This window comes from Poromitra crassiceps (assembly GCF_964638095.1).
Source record: "Poromitra crassiceps genome assembly, chromosome: 18".
NCBI classification, from domain to species: domain Eukaryota; kingdom Metazoa; phylum Chordata; class Actinopteri; order Beryciformes; family Melamphaidae; genus Poromitra; species Poromitra crassiceps.
This window is the reverse complement of record NC_139636.1, coordinates 4,046,555-4,061,883: the sequence shown is the minus strand read 5'-3', so window position 1 is coordinate 4,061,883 and position 15,329 is coordinate 4,046,555. Positions and strand designations below refer to the sequence as shown.

Sequence of the window (15,329 nt, the reverse complement as noted above, 5' to 3'; positions counted from 1 at the left end):
GTACGGTTGGGAGAAAAAGTAGTGCCGAATGAAACTGCTGTTTTGCGGAAAAGTAAAGCGCTGAAAATTGTCAAAATAGAGCGTGCATGTACACAGATATCGATTTGTTTAGGTGGGCGTTGTTTTAGGTGCTAAATTACGTTTTAGTTGTTGACCCCCAGGACTTAGAGAGAAAAAGCTGGTGAGGCTGCTGCTCTGGGTGCCGGATCTCGTTCGACGCTGCGCCCCGCTTCAAGAACACTGTACCTAATTAAGTTAGTGTATCTGACTAGCTGATAGGACCCCACTTCAAACAAACCCAACTATCCCTTTAATGATCCCCTCCGACACAACAAACAAACAATGTTTGGCCCAGAAAGGGGCTTCGTCAGGTTTTTTGATCCAGCACCAGTTTTTTGAGGAATTCTGGGGATGTGCATAGTCCACTTTTTCTTATCTATGAGCTAATCTTCTGACCCTGGGCCATGTGTTCATGTGTTCATGTGTTCATGTGTTCATGTGTTCATGTGTTCTGAAAGTGGAGAACAGAGATTGTTAACTCACTCTTCCAGCTCCAGAGCTTCATGTGCAGCAGAGATACGAGCCTGTGGGTTCCTCTCTCTCCACGCCTTCTGCATTACTGGACGGACACACACACACACACACACACACACACACACACACACACACACACACACACAAGAGGTCAGACGGCTCATCTTACCACCCGTGCACATCAATCAAAATGAGTGTGTGTGTGTGTGTGTGTGTGTGTGCACGCACACGTGGTGTGTGTTTGTACAGCTATCTTAATGAGGTCCAATTTGAGTGTTATACCTGGGAGGACAGCGAGGACATTAAGGAAAGTGAGGACATCCTCACTTTCTCACACACCTTCAAAGGGCTGTTTGAAGGTTCAGACTTGGTTTTAAGGGTTAAGTTAGAATTGGCTTTGCATTAGGATAAGGGTAAGGGTTAGGCATTTAGTTGTGATGGTTAAGGGTAGGGGGCGGGGCTAGAGAATGCTAACCTTGTGGGGCAGCTGGATTTGCAAGATCACAATCGCGTGAGAATCCATCTTGCTGCGCTCCAAGCTATTGGTTTAACTCTGTCGCAGCAGTAGGGAGGACCAATCAGCATCCAGAGGCAGCTACGGGCGGGATTTAGGCGTGACACCAGCGAGAGAGAGCCCGTGATAGACAGTGATAGACAGATGGTTCATCCAATCATCTGTCAGGTATTTTTTGAACGCGCCTGCCCTTTTCCAAGCAGTTTCCAAACATGAGGTCCCAGATGGTTCTGTGTAACAAACCTTCTGGCAGCGTCAGGTTAAGGGAATGCATTATGTCAATCAATATCCTCACTAAGATAGCTGTATAAACGTGTGTGTGTGTGTGTGTGTGTGTGTGTGTGTGTGTGTGTGTGTGTGTGTGTGTGTGTGTGTGTGTGTGTGTCTTCTCACTTGCGTCTGCAGGGCGGAGGTGGTCTGAGTCACAGGTGAAGAAGGTCTGGTGGTCTTGCGCTGACAGGTTCATGTCGTAATACGTCAGCGGCTCTCTGCCTGTCACCCACGTATACCTGTGCACACACACACATGCACGCGTGCACACACACACACACACACACACACACACACACACACACAAAATTAAGATGCATTCGTATTGACCTACGCTATAAAGATGAAAATGGAAGAGAGGAGAGGAGAGGAGAGGGGAGGAGAGGAGAGGAGAGGGGAGGAGAGGAGAGAGGAGAGAGGAGAGGGGAGAGGGGAGAGGAGAGAGGAGAGGAGAGAGGAGAGGAGAGGAGAGGAGAGAGGAGGTGAGAGCAGAGGAGAGGAGAGGAGAGGAGAGGAGAGGAGAGGAGAGGAGAGGAGAGGAGAGGAGAGGAGAGGAGAGGAGAGGAGCGGAGAGGAGAGGAGAGGAGAGGAGAGGAGAGGAGAGGAGGAGAGGAGAGACGAGACAGCCGGGAGCAAAAACAGAAAGAAACCGAAACAGAGAAAAGATGAACATAGAGATATATTTGATGTAATTTTGGTTGCACAGTATCAGGGGCCGTGACCACTACTGGCGAGTGGCGACAGCAAAATTTGAAGCCTAATCACGGTGTGTGTGTGTGTGTGTGTGTGTGTGTGTGTGTGTGTGTGTGTGTGTGTGTGTGTTTGATGCCATTGATCTATATTGTGATAAACAGTAATGTGATAATGATATTTATATTGTCATTCCAATAAAGCTGAAGTGAAGTGAAACTAGAGTGCATACCTCCGCTAACCTTTCTGCAAGGTTTCATGGTGTTACGGGAATCTGTTTAGAACCTTTTCGTGCTTAACCATGCCCATTGCCACGCCCCCTTTTGGCAAGTGGACATGGTGTGTGCTCTATGTTGTCCCATGACGACCTACTTTTCTACAATGTTTTGTGCAAATGCGTTGATAACTTTGTGAGATATCCTGCAGACCAACAAGCAGACAAACAGCCAGGGGCAAAAACATCACCTCTCGGGCCCACTCCGTTGGCGAAGAAAAGCTGACAAAAGCAGCCTCTCTGACTGAACACAGATCATCATCAAAGGTAAATATATATCTAGATCATTAAAGTGGTGAAACTATGAGCAGAATAACGACTTCGGGGAATTAATTAAGGGACAGGAAGTCTAACTCTGTTCAGTAAATCAGATAGAGATTAAAGATAGTCTACGACTACTAGTACGAGGATGCATATTGTGCTACTAACCCTGTCCTGTATTACTGTAGGAGTGGATAAATAAACCTGACATTGCACGGTGTAAAAATAACACCTCTAATTGCTGTATTGAAGACATTATAATACTTCTTAAAGGGCTTACATTTATGGTTGAGTTTTTAAAGACAGTATTTGCTCATGATACCCTGCTGGGGCCGGACTAGAATGAACTGAACTAAACTGAATTGAAATTAAACTAAACTGAGGAGCAAGGTTGACAATGAGAAGAAAAGAGAAAGATCACAATGAGACAGATGAAAGAGTGGATCAGAGAGAGAGAGAGAGACAGAGAGAGAGAGAGAGAGAGAGAGAGAGAGTCAGAGGACAAAACAGAGACATGAGAAGAGAGACAGAGAAGGAGAGAGAAGGAGTAGATCAGAGAAGGAAAGAGGAGAAAGACGCCTCAACAGTGGATGACAGAAAGAAGTGAGAAATGAGAGAGAAAAGGGGGAAGAAAGGGAAGGAGAGGAGAGAGCAGATCAAAGAGAGTCAGAAGAAGGACAAGAGAGAGAGAAATGATAGAGAGAGAAAGAAAGAGAGTGAGAGAGAGAGAAGGCAAACTGTGTGCCTTCTCTGTGGAAGAGGATTTAGATGCAGGTCACTTAGCTGCCGTCACTCACCGATTATATTCAGCTCCTCGAAATAAATTCAGCGGATTTCGCCATACTTTACATTCTGCAAGAGAGAGAGAGAGAGAGAGAGAGAGAGAGAGAGAGAGAGAGAGAGAGAGAGAGAGAGAGAGAGAGAGAGAGAGAGAGAGAGAGAACAACACAGCTGATGAGTGTCAAGGGCAAAGTGGACACTGAGCCTCCCTCCTGTGTTAATTTTGACAGCAAAGTTTGATTCTGTTTTAGTCATTTGCCTTTTATTCGTTCATTTGTCGAAAATGTCAATAGATTTCCTCATAGTTTTTGTCATCACAACTTCATCAGTGAAAAAGGGTAGTCAACAGAAATGTTTTGTCATGGGTGAATGACAGGGAGCGCTTCAAAGGGCTTCCGGCATGTCACCTGCACTCTGACTGGACCTGCATGTCACCTGCATTCTGACTGGACCTGCATGTCACCTGCACTCTGACTGGACCTGCATGTCACCTGTACTCTGACTAGACCTGCCTGTCACCTGCATTCTGACTAGACCTGCCTGTCACCTGCACTCTGACTAGACCTGCCTGTCACCTGCACTCTGACTGGAGCTGCCTGTCACCTGCACTCTGACTGGACCTGCATGTCACCTGCACTCTGACTGGACCTGCATGTCACCTGTACTCTGACTAGACCTGCCTGTCACCTGCATTCTGACTAGACCTGCCTGTCACCTGCACTCTGACTAGACCTGCCTGTCACCTGCACTCTGACTGGAGCTGCCTGTCACCTGCATTCTGACTAGACCTGCCTGTCACCTGCACTCTGACTGGACCTGCATGTCACCTGCACTCTGACTGGACCTGCATGTCACCTGTACTCTGACTGGACCTGCATGTCACCTGTACTCTGACTAGACCTGCCTGTCACCTGCACTCTGACTAGACCTGCCTGTCACCTGCACTCTGACTAGACCTGCCTGTCACCTGCACTCTGACTAGACCTGCCTGTCACCTGCACTCTGACTGGACCTGCATGTCACCTGCACTCTGACTGGACCTGCATGTCACCTGCACTCTGACTAGACCTGCCTGTCACCTGCACTCTGACTAGACCTGCCTGTCACCTGCACTCTGACTAGACCTGCCTGTCACCTGCACTCTGACTAGACCTGCCTGTCACCTGCATTCTGACTGGACCTGCCTGTCACCTGCATTCTGACTGGACCTGCCTGTCACCTGCATTCTGATGGGAGCTGCTTGCTTCCTGCATTCTGACTGGTCGCACTGGGTCAATGGGATTTTTGAATGGGTGTTTGGTTAGATGCCTGAAATAAGGTTTGTGGTTAACAAAAGTTTATGATATTTCTCTCTTTTGTTCAGCAAGATAATATTCACAAATGAAGACCATTTTTATGATTTTTGAAGCGTAAATTGCGATGACCAAAAACTTTGTGAAGACTAGTTACTGCTGCTCCCACTATTTATTGGTCTCACCACAACGTGTGACGTTTCGGGCGGTTCACAAGCAGCGTACTCCCCGAGTATGAAGTCGATCGGACAAATGTTTTTCGAGATAAACATTTTTTGGTTTTTTTTGCCAGTAGGTGGCGCACTGGCGGTATGCCGAATAGCATGAAATTGGGCACTGCACTCTGTTGGGTTCCCAGCAGCGCACGCCCCAAGTTTGAAGTCGATCGGACAAACGGTTCTCGAGATAAAGCACTTTTTGTGTTTGCCAATAGGTGGCGCTATGCCAAATAGCATGAAATTCGGCCCTGCACTCTGTCGGGTTCCCAGCAGCGCACTCCCCAAGTTTGAAGTCGATCTGCTGCGCAGACGTCAGGCGAGGTGCTGCTTATTTTATTAGGATGGAAATCCCTAGATAACAAGTTTATACTACAACGTTCTTTCAATCCGACTAGTCACTAGAGACCCGTGACTAATCAATCGAATGTCGCTTGAATGACTTGACTTGAGACAGTCTGCCTTCCATTTCCTCGCCAACAACAACAACAACAAACAGAATACACGACGACACCCTGCATCTCCGGCTTCAATGGAGGGATTTACACAGACTAGATTATTAGCCAGAAAAGTGGGGATTACTGCAGCAAAAATAATTAGAAATCCTTTCTTCTCTGGATCACAACTTGCTGATTTAACACAGCAAAGCTACGGTAATCCTAATTCATTCAAAGTGTTAGGCTGAAAACAAATGCAGACTCACAGGGGCTGAGTGACGCCTCCGTCGCACTTAATCTGCACCACCATCACCACCAGGATACAGGTTAGGTAATAGACATTTTCTGTGTCGGACACCAATATCGGTAATGCCTCCGATACTGCCTAAAATTCTGGATCGGGTATCGGAGTCTGAGCACCGATCCAATACAACATAATTTATTTAACCTGTGATAAAAAAAAAAATCGCGGAAATCAAAGGGTTTAACCTGAGCCAGGCCAGACAACACTGATAGCAAGCAATCATACCACATCCACACAGGGTTAATAGTACAGTATACAGCTGTTAAATAGCCACAAAAAAACAAAAACAGAAAACAAAAACAACAACAACAACAACAACAATAATAATCATATATTTTTAACGCACTAGTATCGGATCGGTATCGGCCGATACGATAAGTTCGGGTATCGGAATCGGTATCGGGAAGGACAAAATTGTATCAGAACATCTCTATTAGGTAAGGTTATTGATTATTACTGTTCAAACATACATTTTCATTACAACTTTGATTCAGTGGTGAAATGTTTTCCGCACACACACACACACACACACACACACACACACACACACACACACACACACACACACACACACACACACACACACACAGTTGGTTCAGTTGAGGCTTGCAGTACTGATGCATAACTAGGATAAATCTTCCCATGTAACATCTGTAATGGAACCAAAGGATTGGGGCAGCGGTAACAGATTGGGGCAGATTGGGGCAGCGGTAACACATTTCCTCATTTGAAGTGAATGGATTTCCACGGGGGAGCTGCAGCACATTCAACGGATTAAGTGTGATTCAAGGCGTCACTGATGGAGGATGGAAGCCAAGAAGCCGACCCGCTAGGCACAGCTCGCTCAAAATGAAAGGTGGAGAGTATTCCTGAACAGCCAGACACAAGCACAGGACCAGGCTAAAAATGTCGGTGCTGTGCTGTGCTTTGGATAGAAACTAGGGATGCACGATATATCGGCAATCATATCGGTATCGGCCGATGTTGGTCATTTTTTAACATATCGGTCATATCGGTATCGGTCAGATGTTGCAATGTTAATATCGGTTATCATTATCAGCCAAATTCTTCACATTGATATGAAATAATGCAGTAAATCTATGATTTATGGGCTTTTCCAAAGGCTTTGCAAATAAAGAAATGCATAACTTTTTCAAATTCAGTGTTAACATGTGTTTTTCAGTATGTACAAAATGTGATGATCATAAAAATGTGGTTTTATACAGATCATATCGACATCGGTAAATATCGGTTATCGGCCATAACAGCAATGTTAATATCGGTTATCGGCATCGGCCAAAATTTTCATATCGGTGCATCCCTAATAGAAACCTCTACCAACAGAAATAATATATACTGTAACAAACATTCCCTATAGGTGCAAACACCTTTTGAGAATGTGAGTGGAGAAAATTGTTCTGAACATTGGCTATAATTTAACAAAAACATGTGTTATGTAAAAAAAAGCCTGTCTGAAAACTAGACATTAAGATCAAGCTGCCTCCCAGCTGGGCCGGTGCTAATCCTCTCAGTGCAGGTGACAGATTGCTCTGACATTTACAACACTTTAGTTAGAACAGTATGTTTTATACTGTATGGATATGTGTGTTGCATATTCTCTGTACTTTTTATTTTTTTTTCTCTTATATCTGTTTGAGTAAGTCTTCTTTGTAGATCTTACTTTTTAGCTGGTTGTTGATCCCAAACTCAGGTTTTAGTATCAGACTGTATATTCCTGTATATTTTGTACTTTGCACTTTGCACTTAGTTATGTAGAGCTCCAATCTCAGGTTCGCACTTTGCACTTTGCATTGTGTTCACATTTTAAATATGTTTCGTTGCACTAAGTTACTTTTCCCCCTATCAGGATCATTCTTTGCATACTTGCACTTTGTATTGTGTTTACATTTTGAATATATTTTTGTTACACTATGTTACTTTTTACCCCTATCAGGACTCTAAGCCTGTATCATCTGGCAGGGGGAGTAACAATGGAAACCAGTCCTGTGACTGTAATTGTCGTGCATTTACATTTTTTTGAAATGTTCATTAATGTACACCTGTCCCCTATCGAACAAATAAACGAATTGAATTGAATTGAACCGTTAAGTTCTTTATTTTTTTTTATTATCATTATCATTCTTTGCATGTTTTTTGGTCGGGGGTTCTTATCTGAAGGGAGCACGGGGAGAACCACACAGAAAGGTTCTTATCTGAAGGGAGCACGGGGAGAACCACACAGAAAGGTTCTTATCTGAAGGGAGCACGGGGAGAACCACACAGAAAGGTTCTTATCTGAAGGGAGCACGGGGAGAACCACACAGAAAGGTTCTTATCTGAAGGGAGCACGGGGAGAACCACACAGAAAGGTTCTTATCTGAAGGGAGCACGGGGAGAACCACACAGAAAGGTTCTTATCTGAAGGGAGCACGGGGAGAACCACACAGAAAGGCCCTTTTGACGAGCCCACCTGGGCAGTGGGCACTGAGGAGATGGGAGGTGGGACACACCCTCAGTGCCCACAGCGTCTCAGGCGGGAATCGAACCCAGGACCTTCTTGCTGTGAGGCGACAGCGATACCACTGCGCCACCGTGCACGGTGTAACACTTTGGCCGTTTAGTTCTTTTTTGGAGTTGACACAGCAGAACCTCCTAAAATGTTCTGTATGATGGAGACCTTAACCTGCAACACACTAAGTTCTGCTGGAGACACCAACGTGAGCAGCGACTTAGTGAAGCAGCACTCTGTTGCAGCTAGCTGAGTAGCGGGTGATGATGATGATGACCATTCTGAAGATACTGTTTAGGGTTCCAAAATAACAGTGTCCCAACATCCCATCATGCCAAAATACTAGGTTTGGCCCCCGACTATTCGACTATTTGGATATTCGGTTTGTTAGGTTGACATTTAAACTGACGAATGTACTTTTAACTGCAATAATGTACCTGCATTTCAGTCTTTGAGGATTTGAATGTTCATTCAGAAATCACAAGTGTTTTAAAGTGTGTAAAACGGCATTCCGGAATTCTATTCTGGGACAGTTTCAGGACAGAAGTACAGTAGAAGGCCATGTTAGTTTTTTGTAAGTTGCTTTTTATTTTTTCTACATCAAATAGTGTCTGATGGTTCATTTGAACAAGAGGAAAAGAAACAAGATAATTTTCTGTGGGACAAAACATTCTGATACTAAACTCCTGGAACATGACTTGCTGACATGTTGGTGACAGTGAATATGACTTATGGTACTGAGTTACTAGTTACTAGTATGGTACTGAGTTACTAGTATGGTACTGAGTTACTAGTATGGTACTGAGTTACTAGTATGGTACTGAGTTACTAGTTACTAGTATGGTACTGAGTTACTAGTATGGTACTGAGTTACTAGTATGGTACTGAGTTACTAGTATGGTACTGAGTTACTAGTTACTAGTATGGTACTGAGTTACTAGTATGGTACTGAGTTACTAGTTACTAGTATGGTACTGAGTTACTAGTATGGTACTGAGTTACTAGTATGGTACTGAGTTACTAGTATGGTACTGAGTTACTAGTATGGTACTGAGTTACTAGTTACTAGTATGGTACTGAGTTACTAGTATGGTACTGAGTTACTAGTATGGTACTGAGTTACTAGTATGGTACTGAGTTACTAGTTACTAGTATGGTACTGAGTTACTAGTATGGTACTGAGTTACTAGTATGGTACTGAGTTACTAGTATGGTACTGAGTTACTAGTATGGTACTGAGTTACTAGTATGGTACTGAGTTACTAGTATGGTACTGAGTTACTAGTATGGTGCTGAGTTACTAGTATGGTACTGAGTTACTAGTATGGTACTGAGTTACTAGTTACTAGTATGGTACTGAGTTACTAGTATGGTACTGAGTTACTAGTATGGTGCTGAGTTACTAGTATGGTACTGAGTTACTAGTATGGTACTGAGTTACTAGTATGGTACTGAGTTACTAGTATGGTACTGAGTTACTAGTATGGTACTGAGTTACTAGTATGGTACTGAGTTACTAGTATGGTACTGAGTTACTAGTATGGTACTGAGTTACTAGTATGGTACTGAGTTACTAGTATGGTACTGAGTTACTAGTATGGTACTGAGTTACTAGTTACTAGTATGGTACTGAGTTACTAGTTACTAGTATGGTACTGAGTTACTAGTATGGTACTGAGTTACTAGTATGGTACTGAGTTACTAGTTACTAGTATGGTACTGAGTTACTAGTATGGTACTGAGTTACTAGTATGGTACTGAGTTACTAGTTACTAGTATGGTACTGAGTTACTAGTATGGTACTGAGTTACTAGTATGGTACTGAGTTACTAGTGTGGTGCTGAGTTACTAGTATGGTGCTGAGTTACTAGTTACTAGTATGGTACTGAGTTACTAGTATGGTACTGAGTTACTAGTATGGTGCTGAGTTACTAGTGTGGTGCTGAGTTACTAGTATGGTACTGAGTTACTAGTATGGTACTGAGTTACTAGTATGGTACTGAGTTACTAGTATGGTACTGAGTTACTAGTATGGTACTGAGTTACTAGTGTGGTGCTGAGTTACTAGTATGGTACTGAGTTATGATGATTATATTCCAAGAGTTCTTACCGGAAACACTTTGCCGATTGGAGTCGGCCTCCCCATTACTAGTGTTGGAGTTGCTGGGGGAGCTGCTGTCCACTCCGCCCAGCAGGGGGCGCAGGTGGCTCACCGACACCTGCTCTATGAAGGAGGTGCCATACTTCCTGAAATACCACCACTCAAATATCTGAGAGAGAAAGAGAGAGAGAGAAAGAGAGAGAGAGAGAGTAGCGAGTAGAGTATTGTATTTAGACACCCAGGCAGTAAGTACTGTTCCTTTCATGCCGATGAGGCATATTAAATTAAATACTGAAAGAGATAGACAAAGAAAAGAGAGAAATTGATTTGAGTAGAATGAAGTTTAATTACCAGAGGCCATGTTCATTTTTTGCCCCCCTGATAGTTAATTTGAACAGGAGTAAAAGAAACTACAAAGATATTTCTTTGTGATACTACCTCATAGCCGGGTCGTGACACATTCATTCATTGAAAAGTAAAGAGCAGACTGTTTGAGTTGAGTTCAATGCTCTCTGATTTGTACGTCACCAACTAATGAGGATTTCAGCTCGTTTGTACATACTGCTCTTTGATTGGCATCTACTGTTAATTCAATTCAATTATGCTTTATTGGCAGGACAACATTTAAACAATTGTATTGCCAACGCATAACAATGTAAAAAAAAAAAAAATCCCTTCTTTGTCTATTTGTTTTCTTGTTTCCTTCTTGTTTGTTGTTTGTTGTACGGATTTTATTATTTGGTTTTCTGAGGTAGAGATCCTGAATAAGCGCTTCCAGGTTTTCCTGTCTCACCTGCACATTACTGTATATTCCTGTTTACATTGTTATCCCTTTCAGTTTTTATTGTGTGCAAATGAAAATAAAATAATAAATAAAATAATGTGAACAATGTGAAACAGAAAATACTACATTACCATTGCTATTAACAGTATCATCACTGCATCATCTACTATCAGTTGTTAACCTTGAGCAGCGTAGGCTATTTCCCAGATCACACCCTGATTTTCAGACATCTCTACTGTAGGTTTCCAATCAGAGTGAGGACCAGGGTAACCACTGAGCGGTGTGGATCAGTGCTAATCAAACATGTACCATGCAGAGTATCAGACAGACAAGACACAGAGTTCACAGTTTGCCACAGTTCAAATGGCTTAGGACCCCTAAGTTAGTCCACATTAGAGTCACAGACTCTCCTTTTACTTTTTTAACTATAGGAATATGATAGGAATACTGTACGTATATTATTGGAATTCTACAGGAAAATTATAATGTTACTACAGGAATAAACATTGTAGGAATACTATAGGAATATTATAGGATAACTATGGGAATATGATAGATCCCTATTGCCAAATAGAATTTTATTGATTGTATCTACTACTAGAAAGGACATGACTAGGCAGGGCATGCTTTGCAAGCAATTTTTTTTTTTTATGCACCCCCCCCCCTATAAATCCATCCTAAGGGAAACACCCTGGACAATGACCCCCCCAGTATCGCTTCTACAAAAACAATTGGCTTCCACATTTCCCAATCTAATCTAGAACATGTGTGAGAAACTGATAGCGTTTCTAAGCAGCCTACGCAAATTGGCCAATAGCCTGCAGGGAAGGGGGAGTGAGTTAATTAAGAGAAGAGCTATTTTAAAATGCAGACCAGCCACTGCTGCACAGTCGGCTGTCTCTGTGAACAACTTAATAAAAGATAAATAAAATGTCCACTCTGCATAAGTAGCAACATGCTCACTTAGAATTTCATTACGTTACTAAGTTTGTCACATTTTTACTTGTTCTATTTTTATTTGAATACTTACATAAGCAGACAAGACGAAGACGACCACCAACAACACATTCTAATAATAATAATAATAATAATAGATTGGATTTATATAGCGCCTTTCTAGATACTCAAAGCACTTCACATATCAGGGGATTATTTGGGCCAATTATTAATTGAAACCTCAATTGCCTTAGTGTGACCTTAGTGTGTTGAGGCTTTGTTGCAATTGTACGTTTGTGAAATTAATAATAGAATATTGATCAGTATTTTGTCATATCGTCAAGAATATTGCAGCAATACCCTGGAATATCATGATCATATTTTAGGGCCATATCGCCCACCCATAATATTGGTGCATCCTTAAGGGACACTCTGCTGAAAAACAATGCTGATATGTTTTGCACATTATCTCACACATATCCAAAAACTGTAAACCGTTTACATGCATTCATTTAGGTTGACACTTACTGAGAGTTAGTGTGAGTTAAAGTTGTGGACCAGTGATGCCATTTGTGCATGAATGACATCACTGGTCAACAACACAACTCAAATCGACTCTCAATAAACTAAATAAATGTCTGAAAAACGGTTTAAATTTTTCGGATATACATGTATCTGACATGTTGTTGCAAAATAAATCAGCTTTGTTTTTGGGTGGAGTTATCCTTTAAGTACCAACAACATCATCAACATTGGTCTGATCCAGATCATCCAGGCTGAAGTAACAGACAGCTTCTCACCAGTATGAGTCCTGATATGAGGGAGGAGGTTCCCGTCAGAGCCACGTAGAACTTGGGTGTCAGGGTGTTGAGAAACATGCTTACTGAAGAGGAGACACAAGAAGAAGAGAGACAGAAGGGTTATTAGCACTTCCTATCAAACACCTGAAAAACAAAGGAGGCTCCAAACTGCTATCATTAAACGCTGTTATGTTCCCAATAATAGGCCACATCACCAGTCACTAGCAAAGACTGGAAGAAAAACATCCAAAAGATTCAAGGATGTTTGAGATTCCAAAAGCAAAAATATGAAGTGTTTCATGTGGGAACGCACCATGCAGCACATGCAGTGTTTGGCATTTCCCCCCGAGATACCTGCTGCTTACAGTATGTGATATAAAATGAATCAGTCAGAGACCACCAGGGTGAACCTTAACGACAGCCTCAAGACACACCACAGCTAAAACCAGGTTAACCTTAACGACAGCCTCAACACACACCACAGCTAAAACCAGGGAAGGTTTGACTTTACTGTGCCATCGTCAGCCATGACGGAGACATCGCAAAATTCACCAGATGTTTGCAATAAAAAAAATAATAACAGGCATGTGTTTTTTTTAAAGTGGAAAAACACTTCTTGATCAGTGGTTCTCAAAGTGGGGTCTGGGGACCCCCAGGGGTCCTTGAGGGGGTTCCAGGGGGTCCCCAGCAAAAAGAGAAATACTTTATTTTCATTATAATTCCACCCATAAGTAACACAATGACAGAATGTATGACTATTTTGATCATGTGTTTCATACATTTTCTGTAATAAAACATCTCAAAACAAAAAATCGTATCAGATGGGGATCCGTGGTGTAATTTGTGTCAGTTTAGGGGTCCTCGACGTGAAAGAGTTTTTAGAACCACTGGTCTAGATGACGGCCGGCAAAATGATAAGACTAGAAAAACTAGTAGAAAAAAACAGATGTCAATTTAGCAGCATTTGGCCGTTAGCTGGCAGTTAATTTTGCCTGCCTGGCTTTATCAGCTGACTCAACACATACACACACGCACGCACGCGCACACACACACACACACACACACACACACACACACACACACAGAGAGCAGTGTATTATCACACTGACTGACACACTCTCACACAGCTTGGCATCTTAATCAGCTGGTAGCAGGTGGGAGACATGATATATGTAGTTCCTCCTCTGATCAATGCAGGTGACTGTCTGTCTAATCAGTATTGAGAGCAGCTATACTGTAGAGTGTGTTGTGCATACCAGAATTTAACAGAGTCGTCAATGAGGTGTTGTGGGTCCACTTGAACAGAACAAATATTAACAGCCCAAATGGCGTAAACACACTCCCACCCACCACCCACTGGATTATGTGATTATGTGTGTCAGATCCTGTGTGAACTGGTCAATTAAAATCAAACCTCGCAGAGCAGTGCAGATCTATATTCCCACAATTCAGCTGTCTAAATTTAATTGACTCACCTTAGGGCCTGTGTCCACCTAGCTTCTTTTTCCGACGTTAAAAGCTGGGAGTGCGCTGGGGAACGCTGATCCCAGCGCACAATATACAAGGAAGCAGTCTGCAAGTAACGTTAGTTCAGCTTGATAGCTGACAGCTAGCAAGCTAACAACACAGGTAGGCTACGCTATTAAAAGCAGTAAGCACAACACTCACCAGAAATATTAAGTGTCTAGCCGATCTGCTCCCACAATTGAGCCGTTCTGTCTCTGTTGCGATAGTTTTTCCATATGATTAGTTACCAGAAAAGGAGCAGCCGACACCAGCGTCTTTCTGAAAAGTTAAAATATTTTCAGCTGGAAGCGCTGGGAGCGCTGGGAGCCGGGCGCACAAAAACGCCGAAAATATACGCTGGACGCAGCGCACTTTCTCTAGACGTCCGTGTGCGCTCGCATACGCTCTCCCCCCATTGGAAACAATTGAAAATAGACGCTGGAGCTGATGAAAAGACGCCAGGTGGACACAGGCCCTTACTCGATTTTTTTAAGCATTTATTTGAGTACTTCTATTTTGTGTGACATCACACCTAACATTACCATTCAGTTCAACTGGATTTAACGAGGTTTCGCATATGTGAGCGAGCCATATCGTGATATAAATTATATCGATAGCGGAAATAATCTTTGTGATTACCAGGATATTGATTCCAACCCTAGTCTGTAGGTAGGGAATTATAGCCACAATGCAGAGTGATATTCTGTTGCTTGCAGGAAGGAGCCATCCTGGCATTGTCCACTGTGTGACACTGCATTTTCAGTTTGACAAACAAAAGCTCCTTAAGAGAAGAATCACTGAATATTAACTTGGGGGCGAGTCGGGTGACATTTCCATCTGTGACATTTCTATTCATTATCTAACAATTGCTTTCAGATTCAAAATCCAAAGCTGCTGCAGTGATGTTCACACTCTGACATTTTGTCTTTGATGGATATGATGTTGACATCCTGCTATCATGTCTCCATACTGCTCAAGTTAAGCCAGGCACAGACAGTCTCTATACTGCTCATGTTAAGCTGGGCACAGACAGTCTCTATACTGCTCATGTTAAGCCAGGCACAGACAGTCTCTATACTGCTCAAGTTAAGCCAGGCACAGACAGTCTCTATACTGCTCATG

General features: G+C 42.8%; 1 protein-coding gene across 2 annotated transcripts in view; it reads right to left on the bottom strand.

The window, feature by feature from the left end:
* LOC310792653 (suppressor of tumorigenicity 7 protein homolog) overlaps positions 1-15,329 on the bottom strand; it is a 93,805-nt gene that overhangs the window by 20,949 nt on the left and 57,527 nt on the right. For both annotated transcript variants that reach the window (XM_083654372.1, XM_083654373.1), the window contains exons 2-6: positions 12,702-12,784; positions 10,191-10,350; positions 3,341-3,395; positions 1,442-1,557; positions 544-619 (exon numbers count right to left, since the gene is read on the bottom strand). In XM_083654372.1, the coding sequence (XP_083510498.1) occupies positions 544-619; positions 1,442-1,557; positions 3,341-3,395; positions 10,191-10,350; positions 12,702-12,779 (485 nt within the window). In that variant the 5' untranslated portion in view covers positions 12,780-12,784. The remainder of the gene's footprint in view (positions 1-543; positions 620-1,441; positions 1,558-3,340; positions 3,396-10,190; positions 10,351-12,701; positions 12,785-15,329) is intronic.